Source organism: Sparus aurata, chromosome 4 (genome assembly GCF_900880675.1).
Source record: "Sparus aurata chromosome 4, fSpaAur1.1, whole genome shotgun sequence".
Lineage (NCBI taxonomy): Eukaryota > Metazoa > Chordata > Actinopteri > Spariformes > Sparidae > Sparus > Sparus aurata.
Window position 1 is genome coordinate 342,356 of NC_044190.1, and position 19,301 is coordinate 361,656.

General features: G+C 42.6%; 1 protein-coding gene across 1 annotated transcript in view; it reads right to left on the reverse strand.

The window, feature by feature from the left end:
* efl1 (elongation factor like GTPase 1) overlaps positions 1 to 19,301 on the reverse strand; it is a 151,574-nt gene that overhangs the window by 8,528 nt on the left and 123,745 nt on the right. Inside the window, exons 7-11 of the mRNA XM_030414567.1 lie at positions 18,614 to 18,743; positions 18,302 to 18,428; positions 16,909 to 17,113; positions 14,715 to 15,244; positions 8,426 to 8,610 (exon numbers count right to left, since the gene is read on the reverse strand). Coding sequence (XP_030270427.1) covers positions 8,426 to 8,610; positions 14,715 to 15,244; positions 16,909 to 17,113; positions 18,302 to 18,428; positions 18,614 to 18,743 — 1,177 coding nt within the window. The remainder of the gene's footprint in view (positions 1 to 8,425; positions 8,611 to 14,714; positions 15,245 to 16,908; positions 17,114 to 18,301; positions 18,429 to 18,613; positions 18,744 to 19,301) is intronic.

Below are 19,301 nucleotides of genomic sequence, written 5' to 3' on the forward strand. Positions count from 1 at the left end.
AGTATTTAAGTTGTATTTGAACTTTTTTCCTATGATGTGTAGTTTTTGAACTGTGATCCTTGAATGACAGTGAGTGATTTTGGAAAAATTCAGGGTTTTCAATGATTGTGTATGGCGGAATGTTCGTGCAACAGAGTGGAGGGGGCCAACTGACAGAGTGAGAGAGACTCAAGAATTTGCTCAGAAATGTTCTCTTTCCGTGACGATCCTGGCCACAAATGAGGATCAAAAACAGTGATATTTTCCAGAGTTGTAGCCACACTTGTCTTCTTTCTCCCAAGGAGACACACATCAGACAGACAGACAGAGAGACATGTACACACACACAGCCATGCTTAATCGTGCACTCACATGCACACAAACGCACACACACAGTATATTTCTCAACATTTAAACTACATTTAACGATTATTTTTACACTCATTTAATGTGCGGCTTGATCAGAGTCTGTATGTTATTATTCAGTTTTCTAGAATATTAATGTTTCGCGTCGTAAGACGCGAACAGCTGCGAGACACTTCCCATAAGGAATGAATGGGATGAGGTCAAAAAATTCGCAAATCTGCGACGTTTTTCAAACATCTCCTGCCCTGGCATACATTCAGCTAGAAACACCATTCCAGCTTTAAAAAGTAGGCACAGGTCTTGAGTATTGTTGTTGTATTTGAACTTTTTTCCTATGATGTGTAGTTTTCGAACTGTGATCCTTGAACGATGGTGAGTGATTTTGGGGAAATTCAGGGTTTTCAATCATTGTGTATGGGGGAATGTTCGTGCAGCAGAGTGGAGAGGGCCAACTGACTCCCTCACAGTCCGTTGCTACGGCCCCTGCCAACTGTCACCTAGCAACCGAAATCAGCTGGGCAAAGAGAGAGAGTGACAGACAGACAGACAGGAGACATACATCAGACAGACAGACAGACAGACAGGAGACACACATCGGACAGACAGACAGACAGACAGACATAAGTCGCGAAAAACTGCGATAAAATTTCCCATAAGGAATGAATGGGGCGAGGTTAAAAAAGTCGCAAATCTGCAACGTTTTTCAAACATCTCCTGCTCTGGCATACGTTCACGTAGAAACACCATTTCAGCTTTAAAATGTAGGCACAAGTCCTGAGTATTTAAGTTGTATTTGAACTTTTTTCCTATGATGTGTAGCTTTTGAACTGTGATCCTTGAATGACGGTGAGTGATTTTGGAAAAATTCAGGGTTTTCAATGATTGTGTATGGCGGAATGTTCGTGCAGCAGAGTGGAGAGGGCCAACTGATAGAGTGAGAGAACCTCAAAAATTTGCTCAGAAATGTTCTCTTTCCGTGACGATCCTGGCCACAAATTTGGCTCAAAAACAGTGATACTTTACAGAGTTGTAGCCACACTTGTCTTCTTTCTTCCAATGTGTCTACTTTGTCGGTAGGATTTACGGTTTTTGAATTATCGACCGCTAACCGACAAGAGTAGCTCTCAAATGCTCCATTTACTCCAATGTAAATCGGGAGGAGAAATCTCAAAACTGCACCCTTTTTTAACTCGCTGCCATTTCCACATTTCTGAAGCTAGGACCACAAAACTTGATGTGTGTGTTCCTTAAGGCCTTTCCCACTTGATGGTGAGGAAACTTTGCTGATGCCATGTTTGCTTTTTTGTCACGGGGCAAAGCGCACAGCCCACTCTCGCGATTTCCCGGCGGGGAATTGTCTAGTTGTAATTGTCAGCCTCTGTCTCGTCCATGTTCCCGTTCATGTGCCTGCTCCTGTCTGTTCCTCGTTCCCCACGGTATGTGTTTTAGATTTGAGTTTTGCATTTTGCATTTTTGATTTGAACTTTGGTTTTGATTTGTACTTTGCTATTTGGTTTGTATTTTGCCCAGTTTTTGGTTGCTACTTTGTCTCTTGCCCCCGTTTTGTCTGCTCCTGTTTTTTCGTGTTCAGCTTTACAATAAAGCTTGCTTTTTGTTTCCCCTAGCCTTGCCTCTCGTGTAACTGCATTTGGGTCCACCTTCCCCTTTCCATAGTCTTCCCTTTAACCCCCCGCCTGACAGAATGACCAGACCTAAAACGGATCCAGCAGTTGATGGCTTAGCAGCAATTCGCTGGTACCAGGACTTTATGACCAACCCCGCTAGCAGGGCTCGTCAAATCGCTGCTAGCAACCTTTTTTTTCAAGCCACAGCCAAGCTACCAGCCCAAACCCACGCCACAGCCAAGCTACCAGCTCATGCCTCAGCCACAGCCAACATACCAGTTCATGCCTCAGCTCCAGCCTCAGCTGAAATGTCTCCTTTTTGTGGAACCCGCCTGGCCTACAAAATGCCTCCACCAAGAAAGCGACATTCTCGGCAGCGTCCTGGCTCCTTGAAGTCTAGCAATGGAGCCTCAACTCCATTGTCAACTGCACAGCCACCGCTTGCCGGGTTTGCACCGCTAAAGGTGTGGCTGACACCCACACCTGCCAGTGGCCTTCAGTCGGCGGCCCGGTCGACACCTGCCAGTGGCCTTCAGTCGGCGGCCCGGTCGACACCTGCCAGTGGCCTTCAGTCGGCGGACCTGATGCCGCCTGTTCCTGCCAGTGGCCTTCAGCCGGCGGACCTGATGGCGCCTGTTCCTGCCAGTGGCCTTCAGTCGGCGGACCTGATGGCGCCTGTTCCTGCCAGTGGCCTTCAGTCGGCGGACCTGATGGCGCCAGTTCCCGCTCCTCGGTCGGAGGCCCGGCCGAGTCCAGTTCCCGCACCTCGGTCGGAGGCCCGGCCGAGGCCCACGCCAAGTCCAGTCTCAGCACCTCGGTCGGAGGCCCGGCCGAGGCCCACGCCAAGTCCAGTCTCAGCACCTCGGTCGGAGGCCCGGCCGAGGCCTGACCCTGCTCCTCGGTCGGAGGCCCGGCCGAGTCCCACGCCAAGTCCAGCGCCTGCTCCTCGGTCGGAGGCCAAGCCGAGTCCAATGCCAAGTCCAGCGCCTGCTCCTCGGTCGGAGGCCCAGCTGAGGTCGTCTGCTGCCAGAGACCGTTCATCAGCTCCCAGGCCACCAGCTCCCAGGCCACCAGCTCCCGGCAAACCTCTGTCGGTGGTCCGGCCAAGACCCAGGAGGTATTCCCAGCCAGCGGTCCGGCCTCAAGAGCGTCTTCGTCTTCGCCTTCGCCGCCGGCCTCCAGTGGGTCCCAGCCCGCGCCTTCGCCGCCGGCCTCCAGTGGGTCCCAGCCCGCGCCTTCGCCGCCAGCCTCCAGTGGGTCCCAGCCCGCGCCTTCGCCACCGGCTTCCAGTGAGTCCCAGCCCGCTCCTTCGCCGCCGGCCTCCAGTGGGTCCCAGCCCACGCCTTCACCGCCGGCCTCCAGTGGTCCCCAGTCCGCGCCTTCGCTGCCGGCCTCCAGTGGGTCCCAGCCCGCGCCTTCGTCGCCGGCCTCCAGAGCGCCTATGCCTTCGTTGCCGGCCTCCAGAACGCCTTCGCCTTCGTATCCATCGCCGGCCTCCAGAACACCTTCATCTTTGTCTTCATCGCCGGCCTCCAGGACGTCTTCGTCGCCGGCCTACAGAACGCCTACGTCTTCGTCCACGTCCCCGGCCTCTAGTGGGTCCCAGTCCATGTCCACATCCCCGGCCTCTAGTGGGTCCCAGTCCACGTCCCCGGCCTCTAGTGGGTCCCAGTCCACATCCCCAGCCTCTAGGGGCCCCAGCCCACGTTCCCAGCCTCCAGTGGGTTCCAGTCCTTGCCTCCACCCTCCTGTTTGTTTGGACCTTGGCCCTCCTCCTGAACCCCCTCCACCCTCCCGACTTCACTTTGACTCTGGCCCTCCTCCAGACCCCCTCCAGACCCCCTCCAGACCCCCTCCATCCTCCCAGCCTCACTTGGACTTGTGTTTTGAGGGACATCTTGGATCTGTCCCTTGGGGGGGGGGGGGGTACTGTCATGACTGTAGATTCTTGTTCGTTGTGTTCTTGTGTCTGGTTTTGTCTTGTGGTTTCTTGTATTTGTTTTCCATGTCCTTGTATCTTGTCTTGTGTCTTTTGTTTTTCCTGCCCTCATGTGTCCTTGAGAAAGAATGACCTTGAAAGGAACATTTCTGTTTCACCTGTCTATAAGGGAAGAAGGGCAGAAGAGCGAGAGAACAATGGCGTAGAAAAAGAGTCGAGAGATAGACCTGTGTGAGAGTAGTTACAGAGTGCTGTATTCATTGTGTTATTTTCCTGGACTGTGAAATGTTCGCCATGTACCACACAATCAAGCAAGAGTTTGGGACTGTTTGCTCCTGACAGAGCATGTGTTTTTTTTTGCTACAACGTGAGCTAGCTGAATTAGCTTAGCTGTTGCCATCGCTGAAGAGGCGTTGCCTCCGTTTCTCCTCTGCGTGGATGGCTTCTGCTGACGTGGGGTGTGCTAGTTGCTGAGGACGGACCTTCCCTGCTGTTTGGTGAGGCTGTGAATCCTGCTGCTCATCGCGGTAGTGCTGCTTCAGACCAAGAAACCCCGGAGGTATATTCTCATGGTAGGAGCTGTTACCATTGCCCATACGGAGGTAACAAACTCAGGTTGAATAAACTTAGGTTGAACAAACTACTAAAATTACAAGGGTCTTATAATTATTTACTCATTTTTATACATTTTCATACAAGGGTTTTGCCCTGTGTGCATTTAAATATTTGTTAATACAAATAACACAAAACAAGCGGAGATGCTTTTTGCATTATTGCTTGGTGTTTAAGTTAATAAGGTAATTTCCATGTTTGTGTTTACATTTGATTAAGGCTTAAAAACCAAGAGAAATCCTGTCAGCCTCTAAATGTATTTCCTTGAGAGTGATATATATATATACAGTGCTCAGCGTAAATGAGTACACCCCCTTTGGAAAGTACAATTTTAAACAATATCTCAATGAACACAAAAACAATTTCCAAAATGTTGAATATATATATATATATAAGTTTAATATAACATCTGTTAAACTTATAACATGAAAGTAAGGTCAATAACATAACTTAGATTACACATTTTTCAGTTTTACTCAAATAAGGGCGATGCAAAAATGAGTACACCCCACAACAAAAACGACTAAATCTAGTACTTTGTATGGCCTCAATGAGTTTTAATGACAGCACCAAGTCTTCTAGGCATGGAATGAACAAGTTGGAAACATTTTGCTACATCAATTTTTTTCCATTCTTCAAGAATTATCTCTTTTAGAGACTGGATGCTGGACAGAGAGTGATGCTCAACTTGTCTCTTCAGAATTCCCCATAGGTGTTCAATTGGGTTCAGATCAGGAGACATACTTGGCCACTGAATCACTTTCACCCTGTTCTTCTTCAGAAATCCAACAGTGGCCTTAGATGTGTGTTTAGGATCATTGTCATGTTGGAAAAGTGCACGACGACCAAGGGCAGTGATGGTAGCATCTTTTCTTTCAGTATAGAGCAATACATCTGTGAATTCATGATGCCATCAATGAAACGCAGCTCCACGACACCAGCAGCACTGATGCAACCCCACAGAAGGACACTGCCATAGCCATGTTTCACTGTAGGCACCATGCATTTTTCTTTGTATTCCTCACCGTTGTGACACCATACAGTTTTGAAGCCATCAGTTCCAAAAACATTTATCTTGGTCTCATCACTCAGTCCCAGTAGTCTTCATGTTTGTCAGCATGGGCCCTGGCAAACTCTAGGCGGGCTTTTTTGTGCCTGGGCTTTAGGAGAGGCTTCCATCGGGGACGGCACCCATGCATCCCATTCCTCTGCAGTGTACGCCATATTGTGTCATGGGAAATAGTCATCCAAGTTTGGCTTTCTACTTCCTCGGATAACTGCAGTGAACTTGCATGCCGATTTTCGTCGACCCTTCTCATCAGAAGACGCTCCTGTCGAGGTGTTAACTTTCATGGACGACCTGGACATCTCTGTGAGATGGTTGCAGTTCCATCTTTTTAAATTTTTGTACCACTTTTGCTACAGTGTTCTGACTGATAAGTAAAGCTTTGCTGATCTTCTTGTAGCCTTCACCTTTGCGGTATGAAGAAATTATTTTCTTTCTCAGGTCTTGAGACATTTCTCTTCCATGTGGTGCCATTGCTAACAACATGAAATGGGAAGGGGGTTTTCTACAACCTTTTCTAGTCAACTGTCTGCTGGACACCTGTGTAATGAATAATTAGACTCACCTGTGGTTGATTATTGTTAAATTAGACATTTGTAGTCTAAAATTTAGCCTTGCGCCTTGCTTTCAGTGGGGTGTACTCATTTTTGCATCACCCTAATTTGAGTAAAACTGAACATTTTGTTCCCTTAGTTATATTATTAACCTTACTTTCATGTTATAAGTTAAACAGATGTTATATAAAACTTAGTCTTGTCAACATTTTGGAAATTGTTTTTGTGTTCATTGAGATATTGTGTAAAATGGTACTTTTCGAAGGGGGTGTACTCATTTACGCTGAGCACTGTATATATATATATATATAGATACAGTGGGGCAAAAAAGTATTTAGTCAGCCACCAATTGTGCAAGTTCTCCCACTTAAAAAGATGAGAGAGGCCTGTAATTTTCATCATAGGTACACTTCAACTATGAGAGACAGAATGGGGGAAAGAATCCAGGAAATCCCACTGTAGGATTTTTAATGAATTAATTGGTAAATTCCTCGGTAAAATAAGTATTTGGTTAACTACAAACAAGCAAGATTTCTGGCTCTCACAGACCTGTAACTTATTTAAGATGCTCCTCTGTCCTCCACTCGTTATCTGTATTAATGGCACCTGTTTGAACTCGTTATCAGTATAAAAGACACCTGTCCACAACCTCAAACAGTCACACTCCAAACTCCACTATGGCCAAGACCAAAGAGCTGTCGAAGGACACCAGAAACAAAATTGTAGACCTGCACCAGGCTGGGAAGACTGAATCTGCAATAGGTAAGCAGCTTGGTGTGAAGAAATCAACTGTGGGACCAATGATAATCTCCCTCGATCTGGGGCTCCACACAAGATCTCAAAATGATCACAAGAACGGTGAGCAAAAATCCCAGAACCACACGGGGGGACCTAGTGAATGACCTGCAGAGAGCTGGGACCAAAGTAACAAAGGCTACCATCAGTAACACACTACGCCGCCAGGGACTCAAATCCTGCAGTGCCAGACGTGTCCCCCTGCTTAAGCCAGTACATGTCCAGGCCCGTCTGAAGTTTGCTAGAGAGCATTTGGATGATCCAGAAGAGGATTGGGAGAATGTCATATGGTCAGATGAAACCAAAATAGAACTTTTTGGTAAAAACTCAACTTGTCGTGTTTGGAGGAGAAAGAATGCTGAGTTGCATCCAAAGAACACCATACCTACTGTGAAGCATGGGGGTGGAAACATCATGCTTTGGGGCTGTTTTTCTGCAAAGGGACCAGGACGCCTGATCCGTGTAAAGGAAAGAATGAATGGGGCCATGTATCGTGAGATTTTGAGTGAAAACCTCCTTCCATCAGCAAGGGCACTGAAGATGAAACGTGGCTGGGTCTTTCAGCATGACAATGATCCCAAACGCACCGCCCGGGCAACAAAGGAGTGGCTTCGTAAGAGGCATTTCAAGGTCCTAGAGTGGCCTAGCCAGTCTCCAGATCTCAACCCCATAGAAAATCTTTGGAGGGAGTTGGAAGTCTGTGTTGCCCAGCGACAGCCCCAAAACATCACTGCTCTAGAGGAGATCTGCATGGAGGAATGGGCCAAAATACCAGCAACAGTAGTGTGGGAAAACCTTGTGAAGACTTACAGAAAACGTTTGACCTCTGTCATTGCCGACAAAGGGTATATAACAAAGTATTGAGATGAACTTTTGTTATTGACCAAATACTTATTTTCCACCATAATTTGCAAACAAAGTGTTTAAAAATCAGACAATGTGATTTTCTGGATGTTTTTTTTTTTTTTTTTTTTTTTTTCTCATTTTGTCTCTCATAGTTTAGGTATACCTATGATGAAAATTACAGGCCTCTCTCATCTTTTTAAGTAGGAGAACTTGCACAATTGGTGGCTGACTAAATACTTTTTTGCCCCGCTACATTTCCTACATTTGTTTATTTCCATGATTATATATATATACATACATACATATATATATATTTACACACACATATATATATATATGTGTGTATGTGTATATATATATATATACATATATATGTATGTATATATATATATATATATATATATATATGTATATATATATATATATATATATATATATATATATATATATATATATATATATATATATATATATATATATATATATGTATACACATACATACATACATACACACATACATTTATTTATATATGTATATATATATATATATATATATATATATATATATATATATATATATATATATATATATATATATATATATATATATATATATATATATATATATATAAAAGATAATTACCTCCCAGTGGCTGAAGACCAGCTGTGGACTGGCCAATCCACTGGTCCTCTTGCGGATCTCGTCGGCAAATCCGAAGCTCTCAGCCACAGGCAGAATGGCCTTGATAATGAACATCTCTGTCCCTTCCTTCATCTCTTCATGGAGGACGCGACCCTCTCGCTTCCCAATTACACCATATACTCGGCCTGATACAGAGAGAAACACAGGGTCAGAACACACCCAGTAAAATAATAATAATTGTATCTTTATAGCACTTATCTAAAGATTACAAAATAATTCACAGAAGAAACAGATTAACATGTTTCATCGAATACATGAATGAAACTAAATAAAACAAATTAAGAACAATACAAAATTAAACTAAAGCACAGAGGCATAGACATTAGCCATCAAAAAAGGCTGATCCTCTAAAACTATGTTTTAAGTTATGATTTAAAAACAGGTAATGTGTTTGAGTGTCTAATCTGATCTCAGGGATTCCCAGAGTTTAGGGGCTCTGAAGGAAAAAGCCCAGTAGCCCTTCATCACCAGCCTTGACCTAGGAGAAACTAACAAGGGTAGGTTGGAGGATCTTAGGTATCGATCTGGAATACTGTGAGTCAGTAGCTCCATAAAATTAATAGGGGCCAGACTATGCTGGGATTTAAAAGATTTTACACACAGCAGAACACACAACAGATTCCCTGGAAGATGTTTAATAGTAATCATTTTCAAGGTGAGGGCATTTTATCAAACTGCAGACTAAGTTTCAAACTATAACCCAATTGATACTGATTAAATAAAGACTTATACACTGACAGCATGCTGTCTTAAATCATAATAAAAGGAAATAACTTGTAAATGGGCATGGAAAGCAGAGTGGACAGTAGACACATTTCCAAACATACTACGGGTATCTTCGTTCTTCAGTTATGGAATTGCCCTTTAGTAATACTTAACAAAAGGTTTGAGGATGGAGAAGGACATAGAATTAACACATGGACATTCACTAAAAGGTAGACGATGGGTGCACGATTTAGTGGCTCTACTGGTGAGGTTGATAAAAATACCTTTTGTTTCACCCTCCTCTATGGTGGTTGCAAAAAAACATGAAAGTCCCTCTGCCAGTGTGTAGTTTGTTTGTTCTAGGCTACTGTAGAAACATGGTGGTTTAACATGGCAGACTCAGTAAATGAGCACCCCCTACCTCTGATGATATAAAAGTCTCATTCAGAAACGAAAACACAACAATTATACATTAAAGCAAAACTCTTGGCAAAATGCAACCTAGGCTTTTTTTGAGAATGTATATGAGTCAAACCTTCGTGTAAAAGCACAAATGATGAAAGAGGCATTTTTAAGATTTACCACAGTTTCGTTTTCGGGCAAGCTCATTTTCAGTGGAGTGCTGGGGCACTCTTACGCTTGCATCAAAATCGCTATTTTTAAAACACTAAGAAGGCTCGACACAACATGAAACTGTGTTGTAGTGTCACCAGGGTCTCTCCACATGAACACGAGCATTGAAAACATTGTTTGTGTACACAGAGTTTGCTAAAAAGAAAGTTTTTGGACAACTCACGTTAGCAGATGTGTCCTCCGCTCGCTGCTGTCCTGGCAGCCGACAAGTTTCGATCTCCGAATGTGACATAACATGGAGGACAGTTAAGGTGGACCGCTCCTAAAGCTTAGTTCCATATAAATTTACGGATAATTCATTGTTTTGCTGTTAGCGAAAACAATACTGGCCTTGAAGTTGAAAAAGGAGCCTCATATAAGAAACAATACTAAAATCAAAAGCCGGAAAAGTCATGTGAGATATTGCGTTGATAGTTGTTGCTGGAAGACAGTAGCAGTCCACCTTAACTCTCGTCCAAGTTACGTTGCATTTGGAGATCGATACGCTGGCTGCCATATGACGTCTGGGAGCGGAACAAGCTAATGCTAAGGTGAGTTGTTAGAAAAACGTTCTTTTTTAGCAAACTTCGTGTGCACAAACAATGTTCTCAATGCTAGTGTTCATGTGTAGAGACCCTGGTGATACTACAAGCAAAGTTTCATGTTGTGTCGAGCCTCCTTAGTGTTTTAAAAATAGCTATTTTGATGCTAGCATAAGAGTGCCCCAGCACTCCATTGAAAATGAGCTTGCCTGAAAACAAAACTACAGCAAATCTTAAAAGTGCCTCTTTCGTCGTAATTATGCTTTTACACAAAGGTTTGACTCATATACATTCAAAAAAAAAAGCCTAGGTTGCATTTTGGCGAGAGTTTTGCTTTAATGAAAACATAGATCCCCTTAAATCCTACACACTGCTTTAAGACTTTAATGTACACACTAGACACCAGAGTGTGATGGTGATAACAGAAATAGGTCTCTGAATGTGAGAAAAATTATCCAGGGCAATCGTGTAACACAAGACTGTAAACACTCTGTTTGGCCAAACAACACATAACAATACGACTTTCTGAATGAAACTACTCCTATGTGATTAGAAGGCCTGGCAGAGTTTGTCTAATTAAACATCCGCAATTGCATAACAATAGCTAAAGTATCAGATATTATAAATAAATGCACTCATTTGCCTCTGATGTGTATGGAGGACCAAACCTGACATAAGTATAAATAAATAAATGAATAAATAAATAAATACATACATAAATAAATGAATAAATGTATAAATAAATAAATGCATAAATAAATACATGCATAAATAAATAAATGAATAAATAAATAAACGCTGAAATAAATGTATAAATAAATTTAAAAAAGTATAAATAAAAGAATAAATGATTTTTATTTATTCATACATTTCTGTTCACCTACATTTATTTATTTCTGTATTTCTGTTCACCTACATTTATTTATTTATGTATTTCTGTCTACCTACATATATTTATTTCTGTATTTCTGTGTCCATATGTAAATGAGGAGGTAGGAGGTCCTAACCTCAGTCAAGAGCATGATTGGTCAAATCCAGACAAAAGCAAACGATTCCTGATCTCAAGCCTCGCTCTCTGTAACGTTGTAAAACAGCTCCAGTTAGCTTAATGGCCTCGACCAGTGTGACAGGTTAGCTGGCGTTCATTTTAACTTGCGAGGGTCCCAGATGTGCTGGTGGTGTGGTTTGAGAATCCTGTCTGGAGAGCCATGTCCGCTAACCAGGAAAAACATTCTGCTCATCGCTCCAAGTCATGTATACGTGTATTCGTTTTGACGTGGCTTGAACACTTCTATCCACATGGAGAAGCCGGGGCTGTGACTTGCAAACCACTGCTAGACGAGCGCTACAGAGCACAAATCGTCCAAAAGTGCATGTTGTCGGTCTCATGTCTTTGTTGTGAATCTCTGTACTCTTAAACAACTCATGTGTGGAACAGTATTAAGCATTTGTTCACGCTGAGCGGCTCGAGAGCGGCGTGGACACCGCTGTTAGCAGTTAGCTGTTAGCTGCTCGCTGTAGCGCTAAGAGCGTAGCGTCCAGGTTAACTGTTGACACATGTTACCACCGAGAGTGAGATACATGTCTGGGCTTTCCTATGAACCATTGTCACTACTGGTGTTTGTATCACAGGTTGATCTGGACGTCTCACGATTTGCCACAGCTGATTGACCTCACACTGAGCTTGGGCTGGATGTCAACGTACTCTGCAGACTGTTTGACCAGCAGGCTGTATGATAGTGTACAGTTTTCACACTGACTTAGCTTCAGCTTAATAACGATGTATGCGGCTCGGAACGATGGCTTTAAGCGACCATTTGAACAGTGCGGAATGAAAAATACCCGATGGTAACCGCTGTCACAAGGTAGCCTGGACGCTGCGCTACAGCGAGCAGCTAACAGCTAACATAAGAGCTAAAAGGGGTCTCCACTCCGCTCCCGAGCCGCTCGGCGTGAACAAATGCCTCAGCCTGTTCCACCCATGAGTTATTTGAGAGTACAGACATTCACGACAAAGATATGAGACCGACAACATGCACTTTTGGACGATTTGTGCTCTGTAGCGCTCGTCTAGAATACACATATACATGACTTGGAGCGATGAGCAGAATGTTTTTCCTGGTTAGCGGACATGGCTGAGGACCCCTCTCTCTCCAGACGGGATTCTCAAACCACACCACCAGCACACCAGGGATCCTCGCAGGTTAAAATGAACGCCAGTCAAATTCATAACTAAACCAGAGCTACATGAACAAATGTCAACAACTGCAGCTAACAGTAAGCTGAGCGGGCTTGCTGATAGCCAGCAACATTCCTGTACAGTGTACAGGAATCAGCGCTGCTAGTAAGGCAGAAGTAGTAGACCCTCATCGAGCACACTCCTGTAACCAATCATGCTCTTGACTGAGGTTAGGACCTCCTACCTCCTCATTGGACACAGAAATACAGAAATAAATATAAATATATGTATTTAATTATTCATTTATTTATGCATGTATTTATTTCAGCATTTATTTATTTATACATTTATTTATTTATTTCAGCATTTATTTATGTATTTATTTATTTATTCATGCATTTATGCATTTATGCATTTATTTATTTATTTATACTTATGTCAGGTTTGGTCCTCCATAGATGTGTGTGACTTAGAGTTAAACCGATTCTGATTATAGGCAAACATGAGCAGTGGCTCCTGATAATTTGCATAACATTGAAACTTGCTCCCATGAGCCTCCTACGTCACAAAGAAAAATGAGTTGTTTCTCAGTCACTTCAACATACAACAGGTATTGGTGTGCCTCAAACAGCCAAATAAAAACGAAAATCAGGAGATTTATTTTTAGTTAACGCTTCACTTAATCAGCCTGCTCTGACTCGGCTGACAAAGCAATACTTTGTGTAGTGAGCTGATGGGGCTACTAACAAGCCTGTAATTATTGTTTACCAACACGTTAAATGGCATTTCAAGCCTCATTTTCATCATAATGACTCTCAGAGAACAACAATTTAGTGAGTATTGTGGAGCATTAGTCCATACCGAGATCTGCAGTCTGGCCTGTTCTGCTGCTGAAATGACCAACATGGAACATACGACTGTAGTAATTTATTAATTATTTATTTCATTAGCATAATTTAGGTAAGGTTTCCTAAGATACAAACCGTGTCTCGGTTTCTTGGCTGGACAGGCAAAAAGAAAACAAGTAAAAACACGGGTCATTACTGAATTCCCATCCATCATCATCTTAGATCACATCTGGAGGAGTTTTTCCTCAGAAAAAGGACAGTTTTGCCAAAGCTGGAAGCGACTAAAAGCAGGCAACGGTTGCATCTCTGCAGTGCAGAGTTTGTAAACATGGATACAAGCCTACCAGACATCCCATCACTGGCTAAGGAAATAAAGTCTTAGAGCTTTCATTAAAAGACAGGCTGCCTGGACTCTTAATGTGTGTGTATGACAGTGAAATGAAAAGGAGATCATGATACAGAGAAAAAAGTTCTGAAGTTTACATATTGTAATTTTACACAGGTTTTCTTCATTGTTCCTCATGCTGCTACAGTTTTTATTTTAGCAGTGAATACATTGAAATATAATAAAGATACTGTATTTCATATAAAAGAAGTTATGATGTTGCTTTACTTTTTTAAAATTGTATGTGTGTGTATGTATGTGAAGGGGCGATTGCCAAAGTTTACAATGGTAAAATTGTGGGTCCCACAAGAAAAGGTTGGGAACCACTGCTTTAGAGGACTCAGCAGTGACTGATAAGATGCTTGTACATGCAGGACCTGAGTTTATTGACTAACAGGGTAAGCAAGCTTCTGTACTGGCCCAGAGATTTCTTGAATATTACACATTCTCCAAATATTTTCATTATATTTTTGGCATTTTGAGATTTCAGGGATTCTCCTAACTAGAGTCCCTGCTGCCATAAATGCAAGCTTCACATTCAAAACCAAGAGAGCCGCAAAGAATGTCATCCCCACTGCCCTCCACTCAGTCTTCATACAATTTGAAAATAATGCCTTTATCAACATACTGTTGATACTGTTCAGCATTCAATACCAGCTCCCCAAAGTATAATAAAAGACTACATCACCCCAGCAGCAGCCAGTTCACCTTCCTAGAAAGAGATACAGAAGTATCTGCTGCCAACCCACCAGACTATGGAGCAGATTCTTTCATCAGACTGTGAGGCTCCTTAACTCAATAAAACGTTTATTTTACTACAAGTGAAGCCTTGTTATACAATCTTTTGTTTTATTTACTTCTATTTTAATATTTTGAAGGAAACTGAAAAAACAGACTACACCTGTCAGTTGTCGAAGAGTTTATCTGTCTGCTTAGCTGCAAAGCAATGCTCACTTACCCAGGACCTCAGCGGTGGCCATGATTTCGCAGGTATACATGGCAGCCATGAGTCTCTGGGGCTGAGCCAGGAAAGCGTGACGGCAGGCCTCCTTCATGGCAGCGATCAGCTGGCCTGAGACTGGCCCATAGCAGTCTGTAGATGCAACCTCTGGCCTGCGTCTGGCCTGGCTCAGACCTGCTGCCATACCTTCCATCTGAGGAGATGTCTTTGTGCTTCTTTCCATGTTGCTGTCTACTGAAGCCTCTTTGGATATGGAGTCTTCCTCCAAGGAGTCCTGATGTTGTGACAAGCCTGAGGACTGAATGTCCCACCTCTCCACAGAAAAGCAAACTCCCATCAGGGGCTCCTCACACATGGGCCCTGACAGAGTTGCTAGCTGGAAGCCACTGACAATGCTGTTATCAAAGTCCCGTATAGCAGTGGTCTGAGCTCCAGACTCACCAGCTTTGTGTCCTATAGCCAAACACTGCCACAGCGAGGGCCGTTGGTAGCCCTCAATACTGTTCAGCAAAATGTTGGGACCATATCTGAAAGCAAGGGCAGCGACATGGTGACAACCAGTTAAGAAGGTACTACAAATCATTTGTGTTCATACAAAGGATAAAGGACTTTCTTAACATGACAAGCTATTTCAAGTAAAAATTGGTGTGAATGGTTATGTCTTTTGAGATGAGAAGAAATAATATACTTCTGCATATACTTAAAATTGGCATAACTTAACAGATTATTTGGCCACTTGGAGACAACAACCTGTAAACACGCACAGACATACTATCTTCATGTAAGTTCTTATAGCAAAGGTTTTTGCAAATAATTCATTTTTTCAAGATCAAGCAGACACAGAGTGATGTTAGCATTAATTTGGAGTAATGTTGGTTTCATTTGCTGCTAAATGCTCCATTAAGTTTACTGGCTAGTCTATATTTTCTGTTTGGTGCTAGGCAATCTATTTACAGTGACTTTTTTTTTGAGTAATTGTAGTTGCCTGCTGCTGGAAATTAGGTTGATGAGAGACTGAATCAAAACAGTTTATGGGCCATAAAATGGAAGAACTGAGCTGAAAGGGGCTACAATGCTCTATAGAGCTGAGGGGAACTACAGAGTTTGTGATAATTCTGTGTGTGTATTTGTTAATCGCCATGAGCAACAGCATGCATATTAACCTTTACAATAGTTTCAAGTTAATTTCTCATTTGTAAACTATATATTGAGGCAGGAAATTTAATAATTACGCTTTGTTTTTTTCAGCTACTTGTTTGATTACCTTTAATATTTAAATAAAGGCTGGTTGATGTCTGACACACAAAAGAAAGTGTTGTAAAGTGACTGTTACAATCTTACAATTGCCCAAATGGCAAACTCAGTAGAACATTTAGGGATTCACTTAATGTAGCTTAATACCTGTTGAAAAATGGTTAAGTTGTTGGAAAACAACTGTAAATAAAATTAAAGAGATGGACAGTGGTGAAACTTTTTTTTTTACATGGGAATGTCATGTCTGTATGAATATTACAATATTTTTCTTTTTGATCTGAATTTCCCTCCCTCTGTTTCCTGGAGATTGTTTCAATGCTGAGCAGCCATAGAAGGATGGTATCTTGAAAAGAAAATTTGAACGAAGTTAATGGGCAAGGCTCAGACTACTTAAGCCTCATATTTGTGACATTTGATTGTTAAAAGGTTTTATTGTGCAGCACAAGGATTTTGTCTGCCATCACTTACACTGGTAGAGCATTAGGAAGGGATCTCTTAATGGCCAATATAAAGAGGAGCTATGATTTAAGCAAATAGGTTTTAAAGTACAAATGGGCACCTGACTCTTGTTTTGATTTCGACATGAACAAATGTGAACCTACTCTTTAATGTGAATTTATCAAATAAAGAGTAAACAAGGTAGAAGTGTTGAATTTGCATTAACAGCAAAAACTTCAGCCGCAAATAAAAAATATAAGAATACATAATAGGGAGTCTTCCAACTCAAATAGAATGAAATCAATTCATAAAAACAGAGCAAATTAAGATTAAAGTCCTGCTCCTCAAAAGGCTTTGTCTTTGTTCTATGGTAGAGGCAATAAAAGCAAAAAAAGGTAAATGTACACTGTATTCTTATTGTTGAAATAATGTTTACTCTGAACCATGTCGATGTTACTATAAATCGATTTTAGAAAAGTATTGTGAATTTGAACCAGACCTTCGAGGCCCAAAGGACCAGATATGCTCCACAGCGTTCCTCCACTTCCTCCCGGGCAACAGGCACTCCAGCTGGGTCTTGAGTCCAGCGATAGCCTCCAGGGTCCTAAGGCTGACGTCCAGACTCTTACCCTCCCTCAAAGACATGTTTAGCTGCTCCAGAGTCCGTATCAGCTCTGTGCTACTCTCCAACAGATCAGTCGCTTCTGACAGGATAAACAACATTGACATGGTTTCATGGAACGGTGACATTGAGGTAAAGAGCTCCACAACTATGTAGTTTCAGTGTTCATTTATTGTTCATGTAAGGAAATGTGGTTTTACAAATCATATGTAGTATTCTGTGGACAGTTTTATTTCAGTGGTCCTGAACCTGTGGTCACACAGCAAACATGTTTTACATCGCCCTTCCTAAATGTCAGAGCCAGTGCTGACCACAGCATATCTTCTGTCTTGAGCACACACAGGTCGAATATCTATATCGACAAAGTCAAGTGTGACCACAGATGACCCCTGACCTGGTATAACTCCTGCCGTCATCCAGGCAATCAGCTCCCCTTTATCACCCTGACGCAAGTCAACTGCTGTAGTAGTACTGATTTAAATCACTTGACGTTAAGTTTACTGACAACTTGATGTGCATGGTCTAGTGATCACAGCCGTATGAGTTCTGGAATGCTCGCCTTCCAAAGGCTGAAACACGCTGTCCCTTGGAGTGGTGGATATGCCTTTCAGCCTTCGCCTTGGACAAGCAGACTCTTCTTCAACCTGAAGAGGGACATGACTCTTGTCTTGGCCTCAAGTATTGGAGGGAGGGCCTCTTAGAGGACATGAATCACAGCTTCATACCCTGGGCAGGAAGTCATTGTGTCATCAGCAGTGTCACCTGCTTTCCTCAATGACTATGGTGAGGAGGGGCCCAACCATGCCCCAAACCTGTTTCCTGCTGTTCCTGGACTAAAGCCTAAAGGCTGAAGGTCTTACCATTCCACTTGCTGAGGACAGCAGATGTCTTTTGAGCTGAGAAAGAATGGCTTCTCAGTACATAGGGTTTCTCCAAATGGTGAAAATACAGATGTAACTACGGTTCCATGGCCCCTGGATGACTGCCAGAGTCACCTGGAATCATGTGAGCTGCAAGAAGACTCTGTGGGATAGTATCCCAGATGACACCAGTAGTAATACCTGGTCGGGAGTCATCGGAGGTCATTGACTGCCTGTGACTGTCTGATTGTGTGCCTCATTATTCTAATTCATGTGATTTATTGTGTATTGCCCCTCACTATGACGGCAGGACCTAGTGGTATGGTAAGTCAAAACAGCTATGCAAACTTTTACATTTAGATATGGATGACACATCAAACCAGCTTTTTGGATGTTTAACCAGGTCTTACCCTTTGGTAGCGGGATCGCCCGGACACTCATGGTGGCCAATCTGTTGGGAATGATGAGGGTGACCAGACCACTTGGGTCCACATGTAGAGAGTCAGATGTACGGCCCTGAGAGGCCTCTTCTTTCACCTTTTAAGACATACAACATACATGTCACTTCAAAACAAGAACTGTAAAGACATCATCCCCTGTCTACCATCTCCAAGCAAAGACCTAAAAGATACAAAATGCTTGCTGTAGAAAACATAGTAGCTTTCAGGAACTATTTATATATTGACATGGACTTCAGTTAAGTTACTGTGGGGTTGACTCACCTGGTGAATGATGGCTACTTTCTGCTGCTTGCCCAGGTCTTCATTCACCATGTCCACTTTTGGAGGGCGTACAACTGTTTCTCTAAATGGAATGATGGGCTTGGATGCGCTGATCTCAATTTTAGCAAACCTTTAAATAGATGCAGGAAAATCCTGTTACTTATACCAATGACAGATAATGATGTTTGCATTATTCACAATCAGCTTCATGCCAGTTTGACAGTCTTCTCCATTACATTTATATTTAAATGTAACAAACTTAAGATATAACCTTAGAGCTGACAATTACATACATTTCTTATGAAACAAGAGCATGGCCTCAATCAAACCCAATCAGGCGAACCTGTGATCAATTCATCCAACTCTGCTTCTGATCTGCAGGTCATGCCTCCACCATAGTAGAATTTGTAATTCAGCACACTGCACATACAGTGATTGTCCACATCCAAAGATGTCAATAAATAACCAGGAAGTAAGGTTTATTATTATGCTGTGTTTTAAACTGATGCCAGATATCAGGTTGAGTACCAAATTGATTCTGCTTCTATTTTTTGCTTTTTTCCTGGCACTCATTACAGTCCACACCCTGCAGCCTGAACACACTCCCCTTACTGAGTCTGACTGAGACCCAACAGTCTACGGAAAGGCTAATAGCAGGGTTCATACACATTTTAACCAACAAATTTCC